Source organism: Halictus rubicundus, chromosome 6 (genome assembly GCF_050948215.1).
Source record: "Halictus rubicundus isolate RS-2024b chromosome 6, iyHalRubi1_principal, whole genome shotgun sequence".
Lineage (NCBI taxonomy): Eukaryota > Metazoa > Arthropoda > Insecta > Hymenoptera > Halictidae > Halictus > Halictus rubicundus.
Window position 1 is genome coordinate 5777294 of NC_135154.1, and position 20468 is coordinate 5797761.

Consider the following 20468-nt stretch of genomic DNA (forward strand, 5'->3'; position numbering starts at 1 on the left):
CGGATAATCGTTCGCCCGACGTTGCTTCCCAATTTGATCCGTTCTTTCTAGATTAGAATTTGGTGTCGTCGATTCGACGGACGCATCGTATAATATTTAGCCCGACATGTTATGCACATATGTATTCCTAACGTATTCGTAATATGGCAACGTTTCCTCTCGAAATCGATAAGCCCTGCTGCTACACGCGCGAAAACTAGACTTTCCCGTTCGGCAGGAACGTCTTTTACCTCGTTTTGCGATAGAACCGAGCGTAACTCGAAGTTGCACGATGATTCTTTCCCCATTTCTATCTGTCGATATCCTTTATCCTTGAAAGTTATCCTCGACTCGATTCTGATGAATCGGATCGAACCGGGCAGGAATTAATTGTCAATGCAGAGAATTCGTTCGATCAAAAGCGACGCAGAGTGGCTCGTAACGCAATAAATCAGGCGTAAAAATGAACTCGGGCCCGTTTAATCAACAGCTGAATTATTAAAGCGATTTGGGAACAATTGCGCGGCTGTTAATAAATCACAGTGCGGTGCACTCGACGCTTCCATTCGCCGATACGATTCGGAACAGAGGAGGATAGAAAACAGGGGTGCATTGTTTATAGAAACACGAGCGCGCGCGCAATATAGATGCGTGGTCGGAGAGTCGGAACATTTCGTACAAATGAACGCGATCGAAACGGTCGCGATTCTATTTCGTTCGATCGCCGGCGTATCAACGGGTTTCCTATTTTCTATTCGAAGTTGGCTCCCGATAAACCTGCAACGAGAAAGATCGGTGTCGCGTTGTTGCACCTTCGCGAATATCACCGAGTGCAATTTCACCGGCTGCATCCGCTACCGCAGTGTGACCCCGAGCATCCTCCGTGTCTCCCGCGTGCCATTATTCGGAGGAGAACCAACCAACCCCAGCTCCGAGCTCCGGGCACCGAGCCGCGGGCTCGGACTTTGGGTCCCGATATACGAACAGTCTACAGCGTGACGTAATTTTCTGGTTTCCGGGTTTGACGCACGCTAAGCGGTAAGCGGCAAGCGGCAAGCGTTCTCCCGATCCCCCCTTATAGGTAGCTCTGCTATACGGCGCGGCAGCGGTGGCTATAATATAATAGTGTTACGAGAGAAAAGAATTTTTAGGCATGCTGTTTACGTTTCCTGTGGTCGCGCCTTACTTAATTTCTACGCGCGGTTACTGCCACTAGAGACCATTCGCGGCGAACCGTATCACGGCCGTATATTTTCGCGGACCCGGAGCGGAGCGGCGCGCGGTATCAAAGTTTCGCGAGCCGACGAAAACCACGTCGGCGAGTTGCACTGCCCGCTCCTAGTTTTCCGACGGTCATAGTCATTTTTGCTCTTGAATTTCCAATCGCATTTTTCCATTGAACGCGTTTCATTTGACGCGTTAGAGGCGTACGCGCGACTCGACGCCCGAGCATTTTTCACGCTGCTCGTTGGATCGGCGACCGGACGACAACGGTGACAACGATTCGAACGACAACCGTGGCAGCGCGGTAACAACAGGCAAAACGGTTCGCGATCGCATCGGTAACGAGAGGTTAATCGAAACGCGTCATTTTTCCCGGGAGCGCATTCTTTGAAGATCGCGGCCGCGCAATCAATTTCCGGAATAATCCTGCCAAACGTTACGGTGTAATTGATTGTTGCGGTGTAAACGTAGCTCGATAACCGACGATACCGAAAAACGGCCAACCGGCGCGGCGTTTCAGAATGTCGATAAACATGTCCAGCCCGTTACCCAGCCAATCCTGCATTCCTCGCGTGTATTTGCACGATGAGGGGCTGCAGCCGACGAGGACAACGATACCCGGCGAGACAAAGAGAACAAGAGACGCGGAAATTAAAACAAGAAAAAACGAAAGGGAGGATGAGGCGGGAGAGGCGGGAGGGACGGGCGAGTCGAGAGAGACGAGAGAGACGAGAGAGGGAGGTCGAGGGAGGTCGAGGGAAAAAGGAAGAGAGCTGGCTCCCTCTCAATTAACCGAATTGATTTTCCACTGCGAATTCAGCTGCGGTGCACGCTCCGAACAACGGTCCCGCGGAATTGAATGGATTTTTTCGCGTGCAGCTCGATACCGTGATAATCGTTTTTTAAAATCGAAAATTCGCCCGCGCGCTTTCCTTCTATTAAATCACGCCGCGAGCGAAATAAAACCGCGTACCACACGCAAACAGAACGCGAGGGAGGCAACAAGCTAAAGCGAGCGTGTATCCCCCTGCACACCAACGCATCTACGCGTCTACGCACCTACGCGAGAACAGCGTGCGCGGCGGTCGCGTACACCCTCCTCGGGCCATTTTCATTTCGAGCATCGCGACGGAGGATTCTCCGCGTTGCGTTGCGTTGCGTTGTGTTGCGTATTTGCACGAAATTTACGATTCGATCTAACCGTGAAAACATAAACGGGATAACGGTGTTACCTCGACTTTGGAATCGTATCTGTCCCCCACTACACGCGTCTATCTTGTTTGGAGCACGGGTGACGATACGTTACTCTTCGACGAGTAGGTACACATGCTCGTTGCCGGAAGAGAATTTTTGATTCGAGCCGTCGGAGCCGACCGGAAGGGAGTTGAGAAAAAGCTAAACGATTTGGCTCGGTAATACGTGTTTCGTTCGCGAATACGTAGACGGTGTGTCGAAAGGTGACGGTCAAAACTATTTGTTGCCGCATGTAAATTTGAAATTTTTCGATAGGCGCGCGACTACCGAAAACCGGAACGGAAGCCTTTACCGTTGGTATTGTTGCGCGGACACGCTTCATTCCGAACGGCGGAGCTTGTAATGGCTCTCCCATTACGGATTTATGAACGAAATTGAAAAGCTCTGTAGCGAGGCGCGGGTGTGGACGCGAACGTGGATTCGATTGCGGGTGTGTAGGGGGTAGAGGGATGATGGGGCGAGGGGGGAGTATAGAGGGGAGGGACACGCCAATTTCCCGTATATCACACGAACGAACCCCTCGTTCGCCTCGTCAGCGATTTTCGGTCTGGGGGTCTCTGATTAAAACGACGGCTTTCCGATAAAAGCACAAAATTCCCGCGAATTTCGCGACCCAAAACCGGGCTTGTTTCTGCAATCAACTGCATTGCCGTTTTCCCGATAGCGATCGATGACATCAACCACGGTCAAGCTAAAACACCCCGACATCGGGTAGGGAGAATCCAGTGGCGATAACGAAATTATGCACCGATGAGAAATGGTTTATCGATTTGATTTTATCGGTCCGAGTCGAATGTCGCGTGGGCTAACAGGAACGATTCGTTGGAAAGTTTTAAGTAGCGTACAGTTAACGCGCTGCCTTCGAACCACGCTTCTCCTATTTTCCAAATCTTCTTATTGGCCGACGACGCTACGCGACGCGACGCGACGCGACTTGGCGATGCGTTGTAAGTTGTAATCGGTTTGACGATTTGTTAGGATCATGCCGCCAAGGAGAAGGCGCTCCAGACAATGTCGAGCATGTCGAGTGCCCAGATAGTATCAGCTGGGAGTGCGATACACAACAAGATGCCCCCTGCCCTCGTGGGGCCCCTTGCCCTTCACGCTTCCACCCCTGGCTCCTATCCCGGAGCGGTAAGTCCCGATCACGAGAAACCCCTTGGAACGATTTTCTGTTTCTTTTTCTGTTACTTTTTCTTTTTCTTTTTCTTCCTCTTCTTCTACTTCTTCTTCTTCTTCTTCTTCTTCTTCTTCCTCTTCTTCTTCTTTTTCTTCTTCGTCACATTTTCCTTTTCTATTCTTTTGTTTTCTTTTTTGTCGGACTGCGATACTTTTGAAAGGAGCCACGAGCTTTGGGGCGAGACGACGAGACGACGAGACACGGTAGTCGGTTAAGAGAGAAAGAGAGAAAGAGAGAGAGAGAGAGAAAGATCCCGATACTTTAACGAGCCAGAAAAGTACTTGCACGCCGAAAACAGGATACATACTTGGATTCACAGTGATTTTCGAGAAACTTGCTCTAACCTCGTCTAGTTGATCCGTTGATCCGCCGATCAGTCGATCCGTTTATCCGTCGGTCTGTCTAACCCTTTTGTTCGAGCACGGTTCTACCGGTTCGTTTGATTGCGTCGCGATTTGATTGCATGCTATCGAGCCGCGTCGAAAAAAGTACTTAATAAGAATAACTAACAGGCATCGAAGTCGGGACAAATACAATTGGCACGTTCGCGCTTTGGGCCCGGTAACACGCGTGTCGTTGGGAGATCGATAGCTAGCTAACCGTTCCGATGTATCGTATACGCGTTACGTGGTTATTCGCGAACGATCCAGTATGCTCGATCGTCGAGAAGAACGGTGTCTCGTCGTCTTGAAGATGCATACTCTGACCGTTGTATTCGTCGTCGGTTGGCTTCTTCTGTCAAACTCGTCTCTGTTTTTCTAACCGCTTCGCCCTGCAACCGTCTTAATCCGCTTGCGTACGGCGATCTCTGTCGTGTGGTTTGTCGACTGACCCAATTTCCGTTCGCGCTTCGACCAGATCGACGATCGAAAGTTTATCGAAACTTTTGCTTTCGTCGCTCGATCAGAGTGCACACCGTGCTCTTCGCGTTAATCGACCCGACTCGAGCACGTTGATCCCGGCGCGACGCGACGCGACGCGACGCGACTCGGCGCCGTGAACGAACTCGTCGCGTTGCCGATCATTTTTGTCCGGAGAGCGCCAAAGGGCTCCGACAACTCGTTTCACCTACTCCGACTCCGACTATCTACGTTTCATTTACTATTTCTGACGAGGATCAAACGCAGTGTAGATGCAACGATCTTTCAAACGGTCAAACGAATGTCGTTCGACTCGAATGTGTACGACGACGAAGAACGATCCTTTGTCTTTCGCGTGATCGAGAACCACGAAACTGTTAATCGATCCGTCTCGAATATTGTGGTTTCTTCGATGGTATTTCAAAGAAACCGTACATCGCCTGCATCTACACTGTACAACGTCCACCGCGGAAGCTTCTTTGACAAAAACTAACCATCCCGACGACGGTTGCCGTCCGGCAACCCTTTGCTCTCTGCTGTTACGCCCTTGGGGGCCCTTGTTGTGTATTGTTCAATTTGTCCGTTGCTCTATCTTTTTACATGCGTATCACCTGGGCACATACATGTACCTACCTACCTACACATACACACGCACACAAACACGCGCGCGTACGCGGTATTTCCTCCTTGTTGTCGCACCGTTTCGTGGAGAGCAGTGGACACGATTTCAGGGATCTTTCTTACCGACTTGGCTCGCTACGGTATCGCGCTCTCTTTCTGTCGTCGATTTTGTCGCGCGACAAAGGCGTAGGGAGATCGACGATGTGCGATTATGTATACGTACAGAGGCAATACCGTGTATCGTCGACCCTATTCATATATGTATGTGTGTACTATCGACATGGTTAGACGTTGCGAAACGTTGTTGTGGCTTACGAAACTGTCTTTCTCTCTTCGCATAATACCGCTACTACTACTTTCCTTCGCTTACGTTCGTACTTACATGTTTTTATTCTCGTCTGGTTGCTGTTGCTGTTGTTGTTGTTCTTCTTCGTATTGTTGTTGTGTTTTTTCTTCCGCCCCGTACCGACGCGGTCGCGATCGTTTCTCGCCCGAGGGCTCGATGGCTTACGGTGAAAGATCAGATTTCTTGGTTGTACAGTTTCGGTGTTCCCTGGTTAGGGTTGCGCGCGGGATTCGACGAAACATCTCGTCTTATGGATGTTTGATTTTCAGTGGAGCCTCTATTGCGGCGCTTCGCAACCGGAAGGGACTCTAGAAAACACGACCGTTGGATGGAGAATTTCTTTCGCGTCGTTCGAGTGTTTTACATGTGATCGGTTGTTCGCGCAAACCAGTTGACGCAAACAATTTCGGATAATTTATTCGACGATTCGTGCAATGGAGACTCTACTGTTTTTCTACCAACCCGCGCACGTTAGAATTGTTTCACGCGTTGACTGCCGGTAGCGTTCATCGGTCGATCGGTAGCGATAAACTTTATACGCGTCGATTTACGCGACCGTTCGAAATACCAATTACGACCGTTTCTAGCGTTTATCACAAAGCTTTCTCGTAATCTTCTGAAACGGGCGATGGCTTCGGTCTCGTGGAGGACGATTCTTTTGGAAATTCCTACGCATCGGTATATTCGTGTATCTGTATGTCTGTATATCTGCTCGGATCCCGACAAGATTCTTGTGAAAATTGCGCTCTCGGCAGTCAACTCGAAAAGAACGTTTCTTTCGGTGAGCGATCGAGCGTTCGATAAAGTTGAAATGCTAATGCGAACGATAAGAGGAACCTGTTCGTATGGGGGGTAGAACGGAGCTGCGATTCTGATGGACGCGGGCTTGGCTTCGTTGATCTAGAACGGTAGTAGTAGTATCGCAGCTCCGTTGTACCCGGTTGGTCGAAGACGCCGCGTTGCTGTTGCAAAATGAAAGGAAACATGGAATTTTCAGCAATTTTGGCAGCCGGGCCTGCAACCAGGAACATCTCAGGATGTCAAGCCATTTTCGCAGCCGGCCTACACCGGAAAACCAGCGACGGCGGTCTCGAGCGGCGACATGGTCCAGGCTCAACCACCCCCGCCCTGGGAAGGACGTGCCATTGCAACCCACAAGCTCAGGCTTGTCGAGTTCTCGGCCTACATGGATCAACAGAGAGACCAGGATATTGTAAGCGATACGTTCCGTCGTTTCCATCTTCCTTCCGGTAGAATTCGGCGAATCCGTTCGATGAAATTCTATCGATGCGACGCGCGAAACGCGGAAACGATAACGCTAATCGTCTTCTTGACCGTCGGAAACTTTTCCATTTCCAGTATCATAAACACCTGTTCGTCCACATAGGAGGATCCGCGACTTACGCGGATCCGTTGCTAGAGGCTGTTGACGTTAGGCAGATATACGACAAATTCCCGGAGAAAAAGGGTGGTCTGAAGGAGCTTTACGACAAAGGACCTCAGGCGGCTTTCTTCCTCGTGAAATTTTGGGCTGATCTCAATACCAACATCCAAGACGAGGCAGGAGCGTTCTACGGTGTGACGAGCCAGTAAGTTACCCGACCATTTTGTCGCGTTCGATTACGCGAATCACGGTAATCGACGCTACATGTCGTTAATCAGAAATGGCGTCGCACAGTGGTTCAGATTGGAAAATCGTGTGACATTTTTGTATAACTTTTAAACCGTACGTGATATTAACGTGCAACTTGAACCAGATAATGTTGAATTGTTAACCTACGGATAGGTTAAAGAAGAATTGTATCACAATTGTTGTTGTTGTTACTATTACTATTATTTTCATTACACTTTTTATTTTAAATATTTATTAAATCTAAAGCTTCTGCTTCTAACAGCCTGACTTTTTTTCTGTATGATTTTGTTCTAATGCTAGATATATATGGATCAGATGTTAAAAGTAATCGATTCGATATGTCTTCGTTTGTGCATAATCTTGAATTTTTTCGCGTGTTTCTACATTGTATGCGTTTGAAATCTTTATGACGCCCCATGTATTAGTATTTTATCCATAATTGTTTACATAATGCATTGCCGTATCTTGTGCATATTTTTTAAATTTTACTATGTCCACTGTGTAGGCTGATGAAATGACCTATAATAAAAAGTGAATATACATATACTATTAAAAATTTCCAAATGTTTTGAAAAAGAAGTACCTGAAGTATAACGTGGAACCTTTTAATTAATCTTATATCAATTCCCGTGATTTCGGCTGATATTTCAGCGTTGGAGAAAGACTTTCGGGCTGTATTACCATCGTTCGATGACTCTTCTCCTTGCAGAGTTTCATCAATTCATGCGATACCGCGTCCAACATTAATAGCTTTGAACAATAATAATTTGAGCAGTGGGACAAGGGGGGAATTAATTCTTTCGTGATTATTTAGAGGAAGGTGTGCCGAACATATTCCTGTTTGTTAGAGCCTGGGATCTTTTGAGATAAAAAAGATCTCCTCTGACAAACATATAAAATTTTTTAAATCTGTCATGTATCGTTCAGCATTATTTTTTAAATATATTATTATTAGTTATTACTAAAAAAATATATAGTTTCTTATTGGAAAGGGATGCTCTATATCATGTAAAAAAAGTTAAGAGAAAATATGGGACGAGACGATGAGGACATCGCAAAGAACTTAAGCAATTTTTCTCGGTGAAATATGCTACTTTCAAAACGTTCAACTTTAAATGATCATAGAAACTAACATATGTATTCAATTTCATTAATTTCTTCATTTTCGAGGTCTCTAGACATTTACAAAGCAATACAACTTGATTAGTTTTCAATTTCGAAAAGTCGACTTTTTGGTCGAATGTCCCTACATTCTGCGATCCGGACCACTGTGGCGTCGGGATCGGATGTGTACGATTCGCTGGCTGACAATTGTCGGTTAATGTTGCGGGTTCGTTTGTTCGACAGGTACGAGAGCAACGAGAACATGACGATAACGTGTTCGACCAAGGTTTGCTCTTTCGGTAAACAAGTGGTGGAGAAAGTGGAAACGGAATACGCTAGGTTTGAAAATGGCAGGTTCGTCTACCGGATTAGTCGTTCGCCGATGTGCGAATACATGATCAACTTTATACACAAGTTGAAGCACCTGCCGGAAAAGTACATGATGAACAGCGTACTCGAGAATTTCACCATTCTCCAGGTATGACGTTCAACGAGCGGAAGGTTATTCTCTCTGTCCACCTAGACTCGAGCCTTCAAGTTCGTTTTTCGTTTTTCTTTTTTCGTTTTTCGTTTTTCGTTTCTCGTCTTCCGTGTTCCGTCTTCCGTGAATCGACGCGCCAAGTGTTTCGCTTGGCGCTTGCTTTGCCCCGTAAATCAAACGACAAAGGTTCTCCTCTGATTTCAGGTTGTCACGAATAGGGATACGCAGGAAACGTTACTGTGTACGGCATACGTGTTCGAAGTGTCGACGTCCGAGCACGGTGCGCAACATCACATATACAGATTGATCAAGGACTAGCCTGCTTGAACCTGCTCGCCATGCAGCCATCCACCCCCATCAGTGCCTACCATCACATTTTAAAAAATCATCCATACGCGCAAATACACGATTACACACAGGGATTTCTAATAACCTTTTGAAGTGTCGTGGTTAACACGTACAACCACCGCAAGTCTCGTCAAGACTTTTCGTTTCTTTCATTTCACTTCCTCTTTCTCTTTCTTTTTCTTTCTCTCTTACTTTTTCTTTTTCTGTATCTTTTCCTTCGACTTTTTGATATCGCTTTGTATCCATCTTGACCGTCGATCCCGGTGTAAGTATAATATTTACACGTGGCAAATATTATATTTATACCGTGTATGTGGGTTTTTGTAGTTTTAATCGATTTTGCATGTCGCGGATGTGTATCTTTTACCGATTTGATCTGTTTAGCAGCTACGGAGTGACCAATCCTAGAGATTCCCTTTAACAACGGTACGCTTCAAAGGGTTAAGCGATAAGCGTGAACGCACGCGTTGTCGTAAGCACACGCGTGGTCGCGACCGAACGTTTCGAACGTTTCGCGTCTACGTTTTCACGCGAGGTCTCGATCGAAAATGTTCCATCGTCGGGCAACAAGTTCGTAGAAAAGAATTTCAACGATTCGAGAACGAATCCAAACGATTGTCCAATTAGATGGTAAATACGATACGCCTGAGAATTTTAATCGGTTGAATTTTTAACGAGACCGTTCGTTCGTTCGTTCGTTCGACTCGACGCTCGAGAACATTTTCCAAGAAACTCCTTAGAGAGAACTTGAAACTCGTACACGCCACCCTCAACCGCGTAAACACGCGCGCGCACACATACACACACGCAAACACACACACACACGCACACGCACACACGAACGCACTCTCTCACACGTTAAAAGTACTGGCCAGCCCGAGCTTGAGTTTGATTCAGAAAACCGGTAAAAGTTGTAACAAATAATTGGTACGCGTGTTTTAATAGATCGTGGATAGGATTTCCCGCGTCCTATGCAGGAAGCACGTTCGAGATTTCGAAAAGAGAAAAAAAAAAAGAAAAAGTTGTAAATTTTATATTGAAGCAGATGTAATCGTATATATATTTTATGAATATTCCGCGTCATTTTCTCCACGGAACGAATCGAAACGATATCGTCGGGATTTTAATACAGAGATATAATAAACGTTAAGTTAAAATTGACAATAAATTTGGTATGAGAATGCGTCGTCGGTGATAGCTGTATGTACCAAGAAGAAAAAAATACAAACGAGGAAAAAAAAATAGCAAAAAAAAAAGGAAGAAAAGAAAAAAAGAAGGGGACGAAAATAGTAGAGAAGCAGACTCTGATCTCGGAAAGGCGTGGTACTAACATAACTTAGTATTATAGTTTTATTATTAAACTAGCAAATAGATCAGACAAGACATCCACACACAGATATACATATATTACATATAAGAGTATATATGTTAAATATTAATGCAATGATTACAATTTACATTGTTATAAATGATCGTGTATAAAGTTATCTAAGTGATTTCTAAGTTTTAAACGAAATGGAAGTTTAATAGAGATAGAGAGGTATGCCATTATTACGATTTTTTAAGTTTCCTTGGTTGCAATTAACCTTGATGAATTTCTTTTCGTCATTGTCTCTTTTCTCTCTTCTCCGCTTGGTCTCCCGTTTTTTTTTATTTCGAAAAGATCTTAAAGTCAAAAGCATCATAGGCAGCGCCTTGGTGAAAGGTTGCCTACACGCACCATCGCCTAAACTGTTTTGTTTTGTTTCTACTCTCTCTCTGTTTACATTCTATTCCTATTCTATTTCTATAGTATTTCTATTCTATGTTTCTATTCTATACTTCTATTCGAAACACCGTTCTCCGTTGCTCTTTTTAGCTATACCGCGATTAACGTGCGAATTCTCGTTGCAAACCTTTTTAATTCGCGATGATCGGATGCTAGATGAACAAAAGCGGGACATTGGTCGTCGTTTTTATAGAACTCATTTCTCCCTTTTTAACGGAAGGGACAGTCTTTTAATCCAGCCGGCCACTTTTAGGCAGCGACACTTACAACTAGATTAGGGGGATGTGTTTGTATTTCTTGTAATCATTTTACTTCTCTGTACTCTAAGCTCTTTCTTTTCTATATCTCTTACGCGAATAATTTTCATACTTAGCATACTTGAAGTTTGTTTCTATCTTTCTATCTTTCTACCATACTCGCTATACGATGCAACCGATTTTCATCTGTACGCGACTTTCATCTTTTCGTTCGGTGAATCGAAATGCTCTCGACGGAGACATTTCTCTGTTAAACTTTGCGAATTAACGATCTCACGACTTGTCGTCCGGGGGATCTCGAAGTTCGAGATAATCGCATCCACATACAAACAAACAAACAAACAAACAAATAAACACACATACGTACGCACGTACGCTCGTACACGCAAACACCGGATGTCGTCACACGCGCACACAACTGATACCAAAACGTTGAGTCCTCCGTATCGACGAAGAACAATCGATAACGCGATTTCATTGAAGCTCTCTAAATTTGAGCACGCGTTTACAAAGTTCACGCGAATCTTTCTTGTCAATGTGTTTCGTACTTAAATAACGTTTCTCAAACGCATGGACCACGACGAATGCTCGACCCAGAGATTTTCTTTGAATCGATCATGGTAACGCGAATATTTAACGCGTTCGCTACCCACCGCGAATCTTCGACAGTGGTACATGTATGTGTATCTTCTCGTCGACTCCGACGAATCAAAAGAAAAATTTAAAATTTTCTTCCGAGAAAAGGAAACGTGTGTCGTCGAGGTGTTACTACCGTACTCGTGACAAACTGCTGCCAGCTCGTAAAAAATCGTTGTACACGTTATTTTTACCATTTTGAAAAATCAAAAAAGAAAAGAAAAAAATAGACGGGAGCAGGAGAAAGAAAGAAAGAAGAAAAGCTGAGCACGCGTCCCGAGATTCTTAAATTTGAATCGACGATTTTTCAGTTTCAATCGATCGGTTGAGAAGGATATGCATTCGTATATGTACACAGATCATTGTGTATGTGCACGCGTGAAATTCGTGAAACGAATTCAACGACAAATTATTTAATAATCCAGAGAGTGAATCTTGACTATCGGTGACGCGTGTCTTCTTTCTAACGTTAATCGCGACGAAATCTTTTGAACCAGGAAAATGGTGGTAGCGAACGTGTTGCTAGCGTATGCGCAGAGCCGGCCATGAAATAGTATCCTGCGGTTTATTTGATTTCATTTGATTCGCATCTCTCGTGAAATCCCAACCGTGTGTATGCACAGAGAACTATATCTACGGTATTGTTTAATCTGATCGATTATGTGTTCGAAAAGAATGTGCTTGCCCGTATTGGCGGCGGACATTACTCATACATATACAGGAGAGAATCATTGTATAATTTAAGAAAATATTAATAATACTTATCTGTATTTTTACGTTAATTAACTTTTACGCAACAAGTGGCAATGTATTTTGATCTCTGTTTTAGTCAGAAATAACGTCGCTTTTTATTTGGGGTGAGAATTGAATTTGCTAAGTGATCGACTGAATATATCAAAGGAAGAACTTACATATATTTAGATGGTAACGTTACGTGGCTTTCGTTCGATAACTGGCAGCTTTCAAACAATTTTTTTAATTATTGTTACCTATTCTCTCTTCTTTTTTGTTTTGTAACGATTGACCGTAAGTCTTGTTCTTTTTTTTATATATATATATTTATATGTATATGTGTGTATATATGTATATATATATATATATATATATATATATATATATATATATATACATTGTAATCTTGCAAAATTGTAAGCGTTAAGGTGAAATTGGAACCATCGAGATGTTCTTACGCGAAGAGTTAGTTCATTGTTTGTAAGTGTAACGAAATTTTTTAACGATTGCGCGAACTATTACCAGGGAAAATAAACGACTCCTGGACAATGTAAATGAATTTTTAATAAATGATAAACGAATGTGATCGACGATTTTTATAAATGTTATTTCGTTCGATGATTAGAGTTCGACACATCTCATGGTTTCAAATCGTCTCGCAATAAGACGTTCTCAGATCGGGGAAACAACACGAATCGCGAAATATCTTTGAAAGATACTCAAGTGTCGTTTTACTAATGCGAATTTTGATTTTTATTTTGATTTTCATTTTGATTTTCATTTTGATTTTCATTTCGATTTTGTTTTGATTTTGAATTCGATTTCGATTTCGATTTTGATTTTGATTTCGACGATAAAAGAAGAAAAAAAAAGAGAACAAAAGCAAGGGAGGAGTATGAAATCGAAAAAGATAAAAGAAAAAAAAACGGAGCACCGATACTAATATTATTAACATTATCGAATAATGATTTTAAAATAAGCGAATTACATTTATAAGGAAAGATTATGAAAATATATATTTATCTATGTCTTCTGTGAAGATAGAAAATAGCACTCTCTCACTCTATATCGATGATATCAGACAGGAAAAATCGAAATCCAATAAAGATACAAACGCAAAAGTAGATTAGGAAAGGGAAAAAGAAGCGCGTGAAAACGATAATGAAAACGAATTCGCACTGTACACAATACATGTTACAATCGATGACGAGAACCAGAAATTTGTTAAATATCTTTGTACATATTTACATAAATAATGATCATCAAAAGAGAAGTTCCAGTGGCTGCATGTTTGCGTATTGTGTATAGACTTCCACGAGAACGAAAATTGTTTAACTTGTAAATTCTCTGCCGAATTCGGTTACCCATCTTTCAAACTGAAGCGCAAACAGTCCTTTGTCTGTATTTTCATGGAGACTCGCCTGCCTATCCAGAAACATTGTTATCCGATTACGAAAAATTTCTTTCGTATCTCGTATTTCGTATTTCGTATTTCTGCTACTGCTTTCTACGCGACGCGTTGCGTCGGTCAGAGTTTTACCGCGATTCATGACACATAAATTCGTTGCAACGACTCCATGAAATCTCTATGAAAACATTGACATTTATTATTAAATTTTTTATTGTTAAATTACGTATAACCAAGCAAAAAGACACTCGCGCTTATTTCAAATTTCTATTTCTTCATATCCTGGAACTGCCATATCAAAGAATTGAGCTTGATTATAAAAATGAATTAAATGAAATATTGATCGGAACGAATGGGATCTACCTGTATATTATCATAAATAAAATGAAACGAGGATCAAAGTAGTTGATTTAACAAGTAAATGAAGAATGAAATGATATATCATTAAATTAGAGGTTTAAAAATATAATAGAATTCAGTATATGTACAGTATTTGAAAAACATGTTTATAATTTGTATGGAAAATAAATAATTGATATAAAAAGATAACGAATTTATTTACCGGTCCTCTCTCTCTCTCTCTCTCTCTCCCCCCTCTCTCTCCCTGTCTATGCGTTACACTTCCCCCCCGCCCCCGCCCCAGACTGCTAAAAAGAATAAAGCTGTACAATAAAATTATTTCTATTATTGTTAGCGCTAAGGAGCGCAGTAAGTCTGTTACTCGAGCCGAAGATTCCGGCTGGATCGGACCGATTCCAAAACTAGAAGGGCCATCTTTGCGGCTACTCTAGTCTACCCTTGCCTACCCTTGTCTATCGCTATTTTTCAATAAAATTTACTCCATGAAATCATTTATATTTATTAAATATCCATTTCTATCTTGTTAAATTTTAAATCTCCCGCGCTTTTTCAGGCTTCCGCACAACGCCAATCCACGTAGTGGTGTATCACTCAAACTTTTCGCCAAATGTTACCGAGTGGGAAGGAATTCTTTTTTTATTATTCTGACCTTAGGCCAAATTTGGCCCATAAACAGAGATTTAATGCAAAAATATATAAATTATTTGACGACTCGATTGCACTATTGAACTAACATAATAGTACTTGTGTGTCACAGCTTTGCAAGCTTGATTGCTTATTACCAGAGAGGATAATTGGAAACACAAGGACGGCAAGCTCCATACAAGATTGATTCATTCGTGACAGAACTAGACACAAGTGCACTTGAAACAATTAGCAATTCCTTAATTAAAATAAATGTCAATATCCAAGTCGGTGCCTGCCAATAGAATAATATACATACAAAGAGGAAGTGAGAGTGCTCACGCCCGGGATTTTAGTGCCCCGGTATAGTGCTGCCCCCTAGTCTAATTTTTAGCCTGGACCAGAACCTGCATCATCTTACCTGCATCATTAGCAGCAGATTCCAAATAATGCCAGACGGGATGCTACTTCTATGTTTAAAAGAGGCTCTTCTATGTAGGCTCTGATCCAGCCAAAAAGATGATGCAGATTCTAATACAGGCTAAAAAGTTGATGCAAGTTAATGTTCAGGATTTCCCCGCTGGGTGGCGCCACACATAAAGTCCGGCAAAATCTGTAAACAGCGCCATTCCTCGTAGTGGTGAAACGCCCAAGCTTGTAGCCGATTAGTGTTCAGGATTCCTCCGCTGGGTGGCGTCACGTACATCTTCCGGAAAATCTGCAAACAGCGCCATTACCTCGTCGTGGCAAAACGCCCAAGCTTGTAGCTGATTAGTTTTCGAGTTTCCACCGCCAGGTGGCGCAGGCGGCACCAATGTCGGTAACGTTTGGCTAACAGTTTGAGCGTCTTGCCGCTACGGTCTAGTGGCGCTATTTACAGATTTTCAGGAGCAGATGATTCCTGCCGCTTATTGCAGGTTCTGTTCCAGGCTAAAAATTAGACTAGGGGGCAGCACTATACCGGGACACTAAAATCCCGGGCGTGAGCACTCTCATTTCCTCTCTGTTATAACCAGAGAGGAAGGATTCCTCTCTGTTACAACTATCTTCTCCGGTTATAACCGAGAAAAATCCCATGATGTCTAGTGATTCTTTGTGTAGTGTTGCCAACCATGCTTCGTTAAACTTGTGCACTTTACGAAGGTTACTACGTGGTTCCTGTTACTCGATGTTTTGATACTTTTGTGCCGTTAAACGCATAGTTTCGACGAAATATGCAGTGCTCGTAGCGTCTATCGACCAGCGCTCGAGTACGCCACCGAAAGTACCGTCAACGATAAGTGTCGACGTGTAAAATGGCGTGGTTCGGTGACGGACTGCCTAGCTTGTCGAATTTAAAGGGCCAGATATCAAACTTTACGAAGGAGGTTTTGTCAGAAGGCATCGTAGAAGAAATAGGTACGCACGATTTGCTCGAAATTAGAATTGAACTGCCGCGAATTATTACTATTCGTTGTCTACTAATTGTTCGCGTAACTAGCGACAGGAGGTTACTGTCGACTGTCAATATAAAAGCCTGTTTTACCGTGCGAGGGCGCGACAAAGTGGCGGGAAATTCAAACGATATCGTTCAATTTAAAATCTGACACGAGTTTTGTTGTTTACACCGTTCTCAAGTAATATTCGTGCGATTCAATTGTCTTTTGCATGCAGACGAACGAACAAGGGCATTGAACGCAGCGAACCAAAGATGCGTCGAACTTCAAGAGTTACTCGAGACGAAAGACGCCGAAGTAAGTATTGAATACCCTGGTCGAGAAAGCCTACTTACCTATATTAATTCCTCGTCGTTTTTATTCGCTATTTCACCTACGTTTAACCGTGAAAGATAAAATCATGGGAAGCGGGTCTCGGTAAACTCGAAAGCTGGTACGCGATTGGTACGCGATTGTTTGGACGATCGTCGTCGTTTCGTACATACATTTGTATGTATGTAAGTGCAATAGCGTATCGTAGAGAAGTTTACGTGGATTATTCGTCCAGCTTCGTTTCGAAGCATAAAAGGTATTCGCGGCGATTTTCACATTGTAGAAGTTGTTTTACGATCGACTATCAAATTGATTAGAAATTCTTGGTATCCGCGCAGATGTCGACCGATTCGATAAGAACTACCGGCGGCTACCCGCCGCGCCGCACCGCATCGGTTCTAAATTATTTCAACAGATGTTGCTTCCATAATAAACGGGATTGAGTGTAATGTAAATACGTTTAGCTTATCTCGCGCGGCACCTATCCCGAATCCATCCACCCGGTAACCCATCGATTCGGCAACCCTTCAAACAGGAGCCGGTTTACCGTTAAATACCGTAAATAACGTTTAGAGTACGCTCACCGGTAGATATTCGTTAGTTTGTCGTGGATTGTCGTATTTCTTTCATAAAATATTACCGGTCGAAACGACCTTCGGACGCGCATCGTTTCACCGTGCAAAAATAGTTTCGCTGGAAGGGGGTTTGGGGCAATGGAAGGAAGAAAGGGGGACACGGAGGGAGGGTCATTGAAGCCTGCACGGTCACGTCGTTCCGGTTTGTTATCGCGGACAATTTGTGGAAACGTAAGAGACCGAAAGCGCGCGCGACACGTTCGTTCGTGTTTTTGTGGTAAACCTCGACACTATGCCCTCTTCTCTGTTCTCCGTCCTCCGTTGTTCTAGGAACCGATAGATAACGATGGCCTGCATCGTCGATAGGTCTACGCTGACGATGCTCGCGCGACCGCCACCGCCATCGCATTCTGCGCAAACTGAAATTCCACATATCGTTTCGCTAGCGTCGATTCGTAAATCGACATGTTTGGAGGATTAAAACGTTGAAATCGTTTTCAAGTATTACAAATTATCAGGAGGCAACTCTTTTTCAAACTACAACGCTGAGTCTGAGCGTTTTCAGGGATAAACGTGAACGTTGATAAACGTAATTTGCTGGAAACAATCCAGTATAGATTCGAGACGACTCGAATGGCCTCGCTTTCGTTGTTCCCATTGCTTCCATTGCTCCCATTGCTTCCAGCGGTGTTGTGTGGCGTGGCGTGGCGTGGCGTGGCCTGGCCTGGCCTGGCGTGGCGTGAGATGGTGCGGTATAGCCGGTATACATACATATAGGTGATATAACATTCGGAGAAGGGGAAGGGCGGTTATCGCAGCGCAAACCTGAGATAAGGAAGGCAAACAGAACCGCGCATCGTACGGTCTCTTTACCCACAGCACAGCACAGCACAGGCACAGCAGAGCACAGCACAACGCACCACCGGACTTCCTTCTGATTATGGTTACCAATATTTAAGCCCGAGGCGTGATTACCGCGTTCCTCGTGTCAACGTTCTTTTTTCTCTTTTTGCTTTTTTCCATGTAAACGTACCCGATACCGATTTTTCGTTCCTATTTCAACAGCGTCGCCCAATTCCGAGAAAGCTTTCTCGACGCCGGTGCGCGACTATCGAAAATCACCCCCGCAAAACGTTTCGAACTATCGAGATACTCGAAGCTGTTTTGTCGTTATTTTTCACTGTTACTCGTCGACTCGACTACTAAAAAAGTAAAAGCAATTTGATATTGTGAAATTCGATGTAACGCTAACGAGTATCCATTTTTTGTCGTTCACAGGTTTCGCTGTTACGCCGACAGAACTGCGAACTTCAGAAAACTGTGATCGAGCTGAACGCAAAATCGAAAGATTCGGTAAGTCTATAATACGAACTGCTCGCGTTTAATTTTCGCTTTCGTTCTCGTTCTCGCTCTCGCTTTACCTCTCGCTTTCGTAGGTCGCGTCGCGTATTTCTGTGTGCCAAGTAACAGCTGATGATGCAGATAGAAATCTGCTAAACGCTCGCTCCCTCTCCTGTCCTGCCTCGTCCGTGCCGCTTTAACGCTTTCTCGGCGTGTCGTCGCCTAATTGTTAGCCTAAACTACCTACATATGTATATGTATGTATCGCGGCGACGCGACGTTTCGAATCACGATGGCTGTATTTCCGTGGGAACGAAAGCGAGCGCTCAAAAATAATCTCTCACCCTCTCTCGATCGATAAGCCGACGTTGTCGATGGCAATCCTACCCCCTTGCGGAATCGACGCTGTATCATCGAAGACTATCGTCGAAACTTGCGAATCGTTATTTTTCAACAATCATTGAGCAATTCCGTGTTTGAAAATTAAAATGGGCGTGCCTGGCTCGGCGAGGGTTCTCCTGCACTTTACGACACCCGTGTACTCGGAAACAACGAGTACATACGCGCATGGTTCGTCAAAGTGAAAAAAAGAATCCAAGAACAAGCAGGTCTTGAGGATTGGTTGCGGTTGCAGTCAACAGTCGACAGTCGGCATTCGCGCTCGCAGTCGTAGTCGCAGTCGCAGTCGCAAAACACATACTTATGCTGCACGAAGCACGATCCATAAACCACGCGCCCTCGTCTGCGACCGACCGCGTTCCGAACCAACTGTTGCTCCTTTAACATTCGAAAGACCCTTAACTCGTTGTTTTAGCTGATCGCGAGAATAATCCGCCACGAATTGCTTGCCACGGTGCACTATTAACATTTCGAGAGTAACGCGAGCAAACGTTTACCGGCAAATCGTTATTGCAAGCCGAAACGACTTCTCGTGTGCGAAAAGGGGCGACAAATCGCGACGAATAATGACGTGGAAACCGATCTGCGAATCGGTATGGAATTTCGAAGGAAAATCAAAGTAGAAACCGCATAGGTGTTGCATCGTTTAACGCGATAGGACCGTTCGCTAGGAATGCCAGATAAGCCGATAACCATAGTCTCGCACTTTATTCCGTATCTTGAGACAACAAAGGATCGGTCCAATCTCTCTCTCTCTCTCTCTCTCTCTCTCTCTCTCTCTCCCTCATCCGCTCTTCTAAACGCTGTTCGAGGAGTCCCATTCGTTCTTTTCTCGCTTCCGACTATACGTTACGTGTGTTGTGTCGCGTGTCGCAAAAACCTTCTTTCGCAGACACGTCACAATGCTTCGAACAACATCGTGACACAACAAGTTAATAGCCCGGCATCTTAAGCAAAATAAATTAGTTAGCGAATAAAAAATGCAATGCTTGTACAGCTACTAAACGGAGATAGAGTGCGAATTACTCAACAGTGTATTTGATTGTATCCGCGGATCTTGGATAGCTCCAAGTATATAAATACATACTTTGTGGTTTGCGATACGCGTCCGATTCGAAAACGTTGCGCTGCCTTTCTGCGCTCCGTGTTCCGCGCTCGCGACACAGAGCACCGGATATGTAGTCGGTGACCTCCGACACCTTCGGCTTTTAATAACTAATCGGGTGCTAAAGCTTCGCGCGCCTCTTTCGCTTCCATCTTGCAAACGAACGCGGGCAAGAGAAAAGTCGTTGTCGCGACGCCGCCGCGTCGTCGTGACTCACCATCTCCTGGCAACAATAACGACCGTCGTCGTCGTTTCAAGCGTTGCAGGTTTTAACTCTGGGTCCTTGAAGTTCATCGCAGTTGATACACTGAAAGTTACCTAATGCGCCGCTTATCGGGGTTCGTTAAACAATTTTCCTCGTCCCTATCAACCGAGTCGCCAATTCTTCTTCGACGTTCGATCGAATTTCCAGTCTAACCACGAAAACAATTTGACACGTTGACTGCCATGTCACCCATATGTGGGTGACGGAATTATTTGTCCTG

At 44.1% G+C, this 20468-nt stretch overlaps 2 protein-coding genes across 10 annotated transcripts in view; both read left to right on the forward strand.

The window, feature by feature from the left end:
- Scalloped (TEA domain transcription factor 1 homolog scalloped) overlaps window positions 1-13303 on the forward strand; it is a 118291-nt gene extending 104988 nt beyond the window's left edge. For 8 of the 9 annotated variants that reach the window (XM_076789544.1, XM_076789543.1, XM_076789545.1 and 5 more), the window contains 5 exons: window positions 3436-3591; window positions 6462-6677; window positions 6824-7053; window positions 8445-8679; window positions 8887-13303. In XM_076789544.1, the coding sequence (XP_076645659.1) occupies window positions 3436-3591; window positions 6462-6677; window positions 6824-7053; window positions 8445-8679; window positions 8887-9000 (951 nt within the window). In that variant the 3' untranslated portion in view covers window positions 9001-13303. The remainder of the gene's footprint in view (window positions 1-3435; window positions 3592-6461; window positions 6678-6823; window positions 7054-8444; window positions 8680-8886) is intronic. The other variant, XM_076789551.1, reaches the window with a different exon arrangement.
- A 2626-nt stretch (window positions 13304-15929) lies between these two features.
- The window catches only part of LOC143355077 (uncharacterized), a 35697-nt gene continuing 31158 nt past the window's right edge, over window positions 15930-20468 (forward strand). Inside the window, exons 1-3 of the mRNA XM_076789567.1 lie at window positions 15930-16213; window positions 16469-16548; window positions 18417-18491. Of these exons, the coding sequence (XP_076645682.1) occupies window positions 16111-16213; window positions 16469-16548; window positions 18417-18491 (258 nt within the window). The 5' untranslated portion in view covers window positions 15930-16110. The remainder of the gene's footprint in view (window positions 16214-16468; window positions 16549-18416; window positions 18492-20468) is intronic.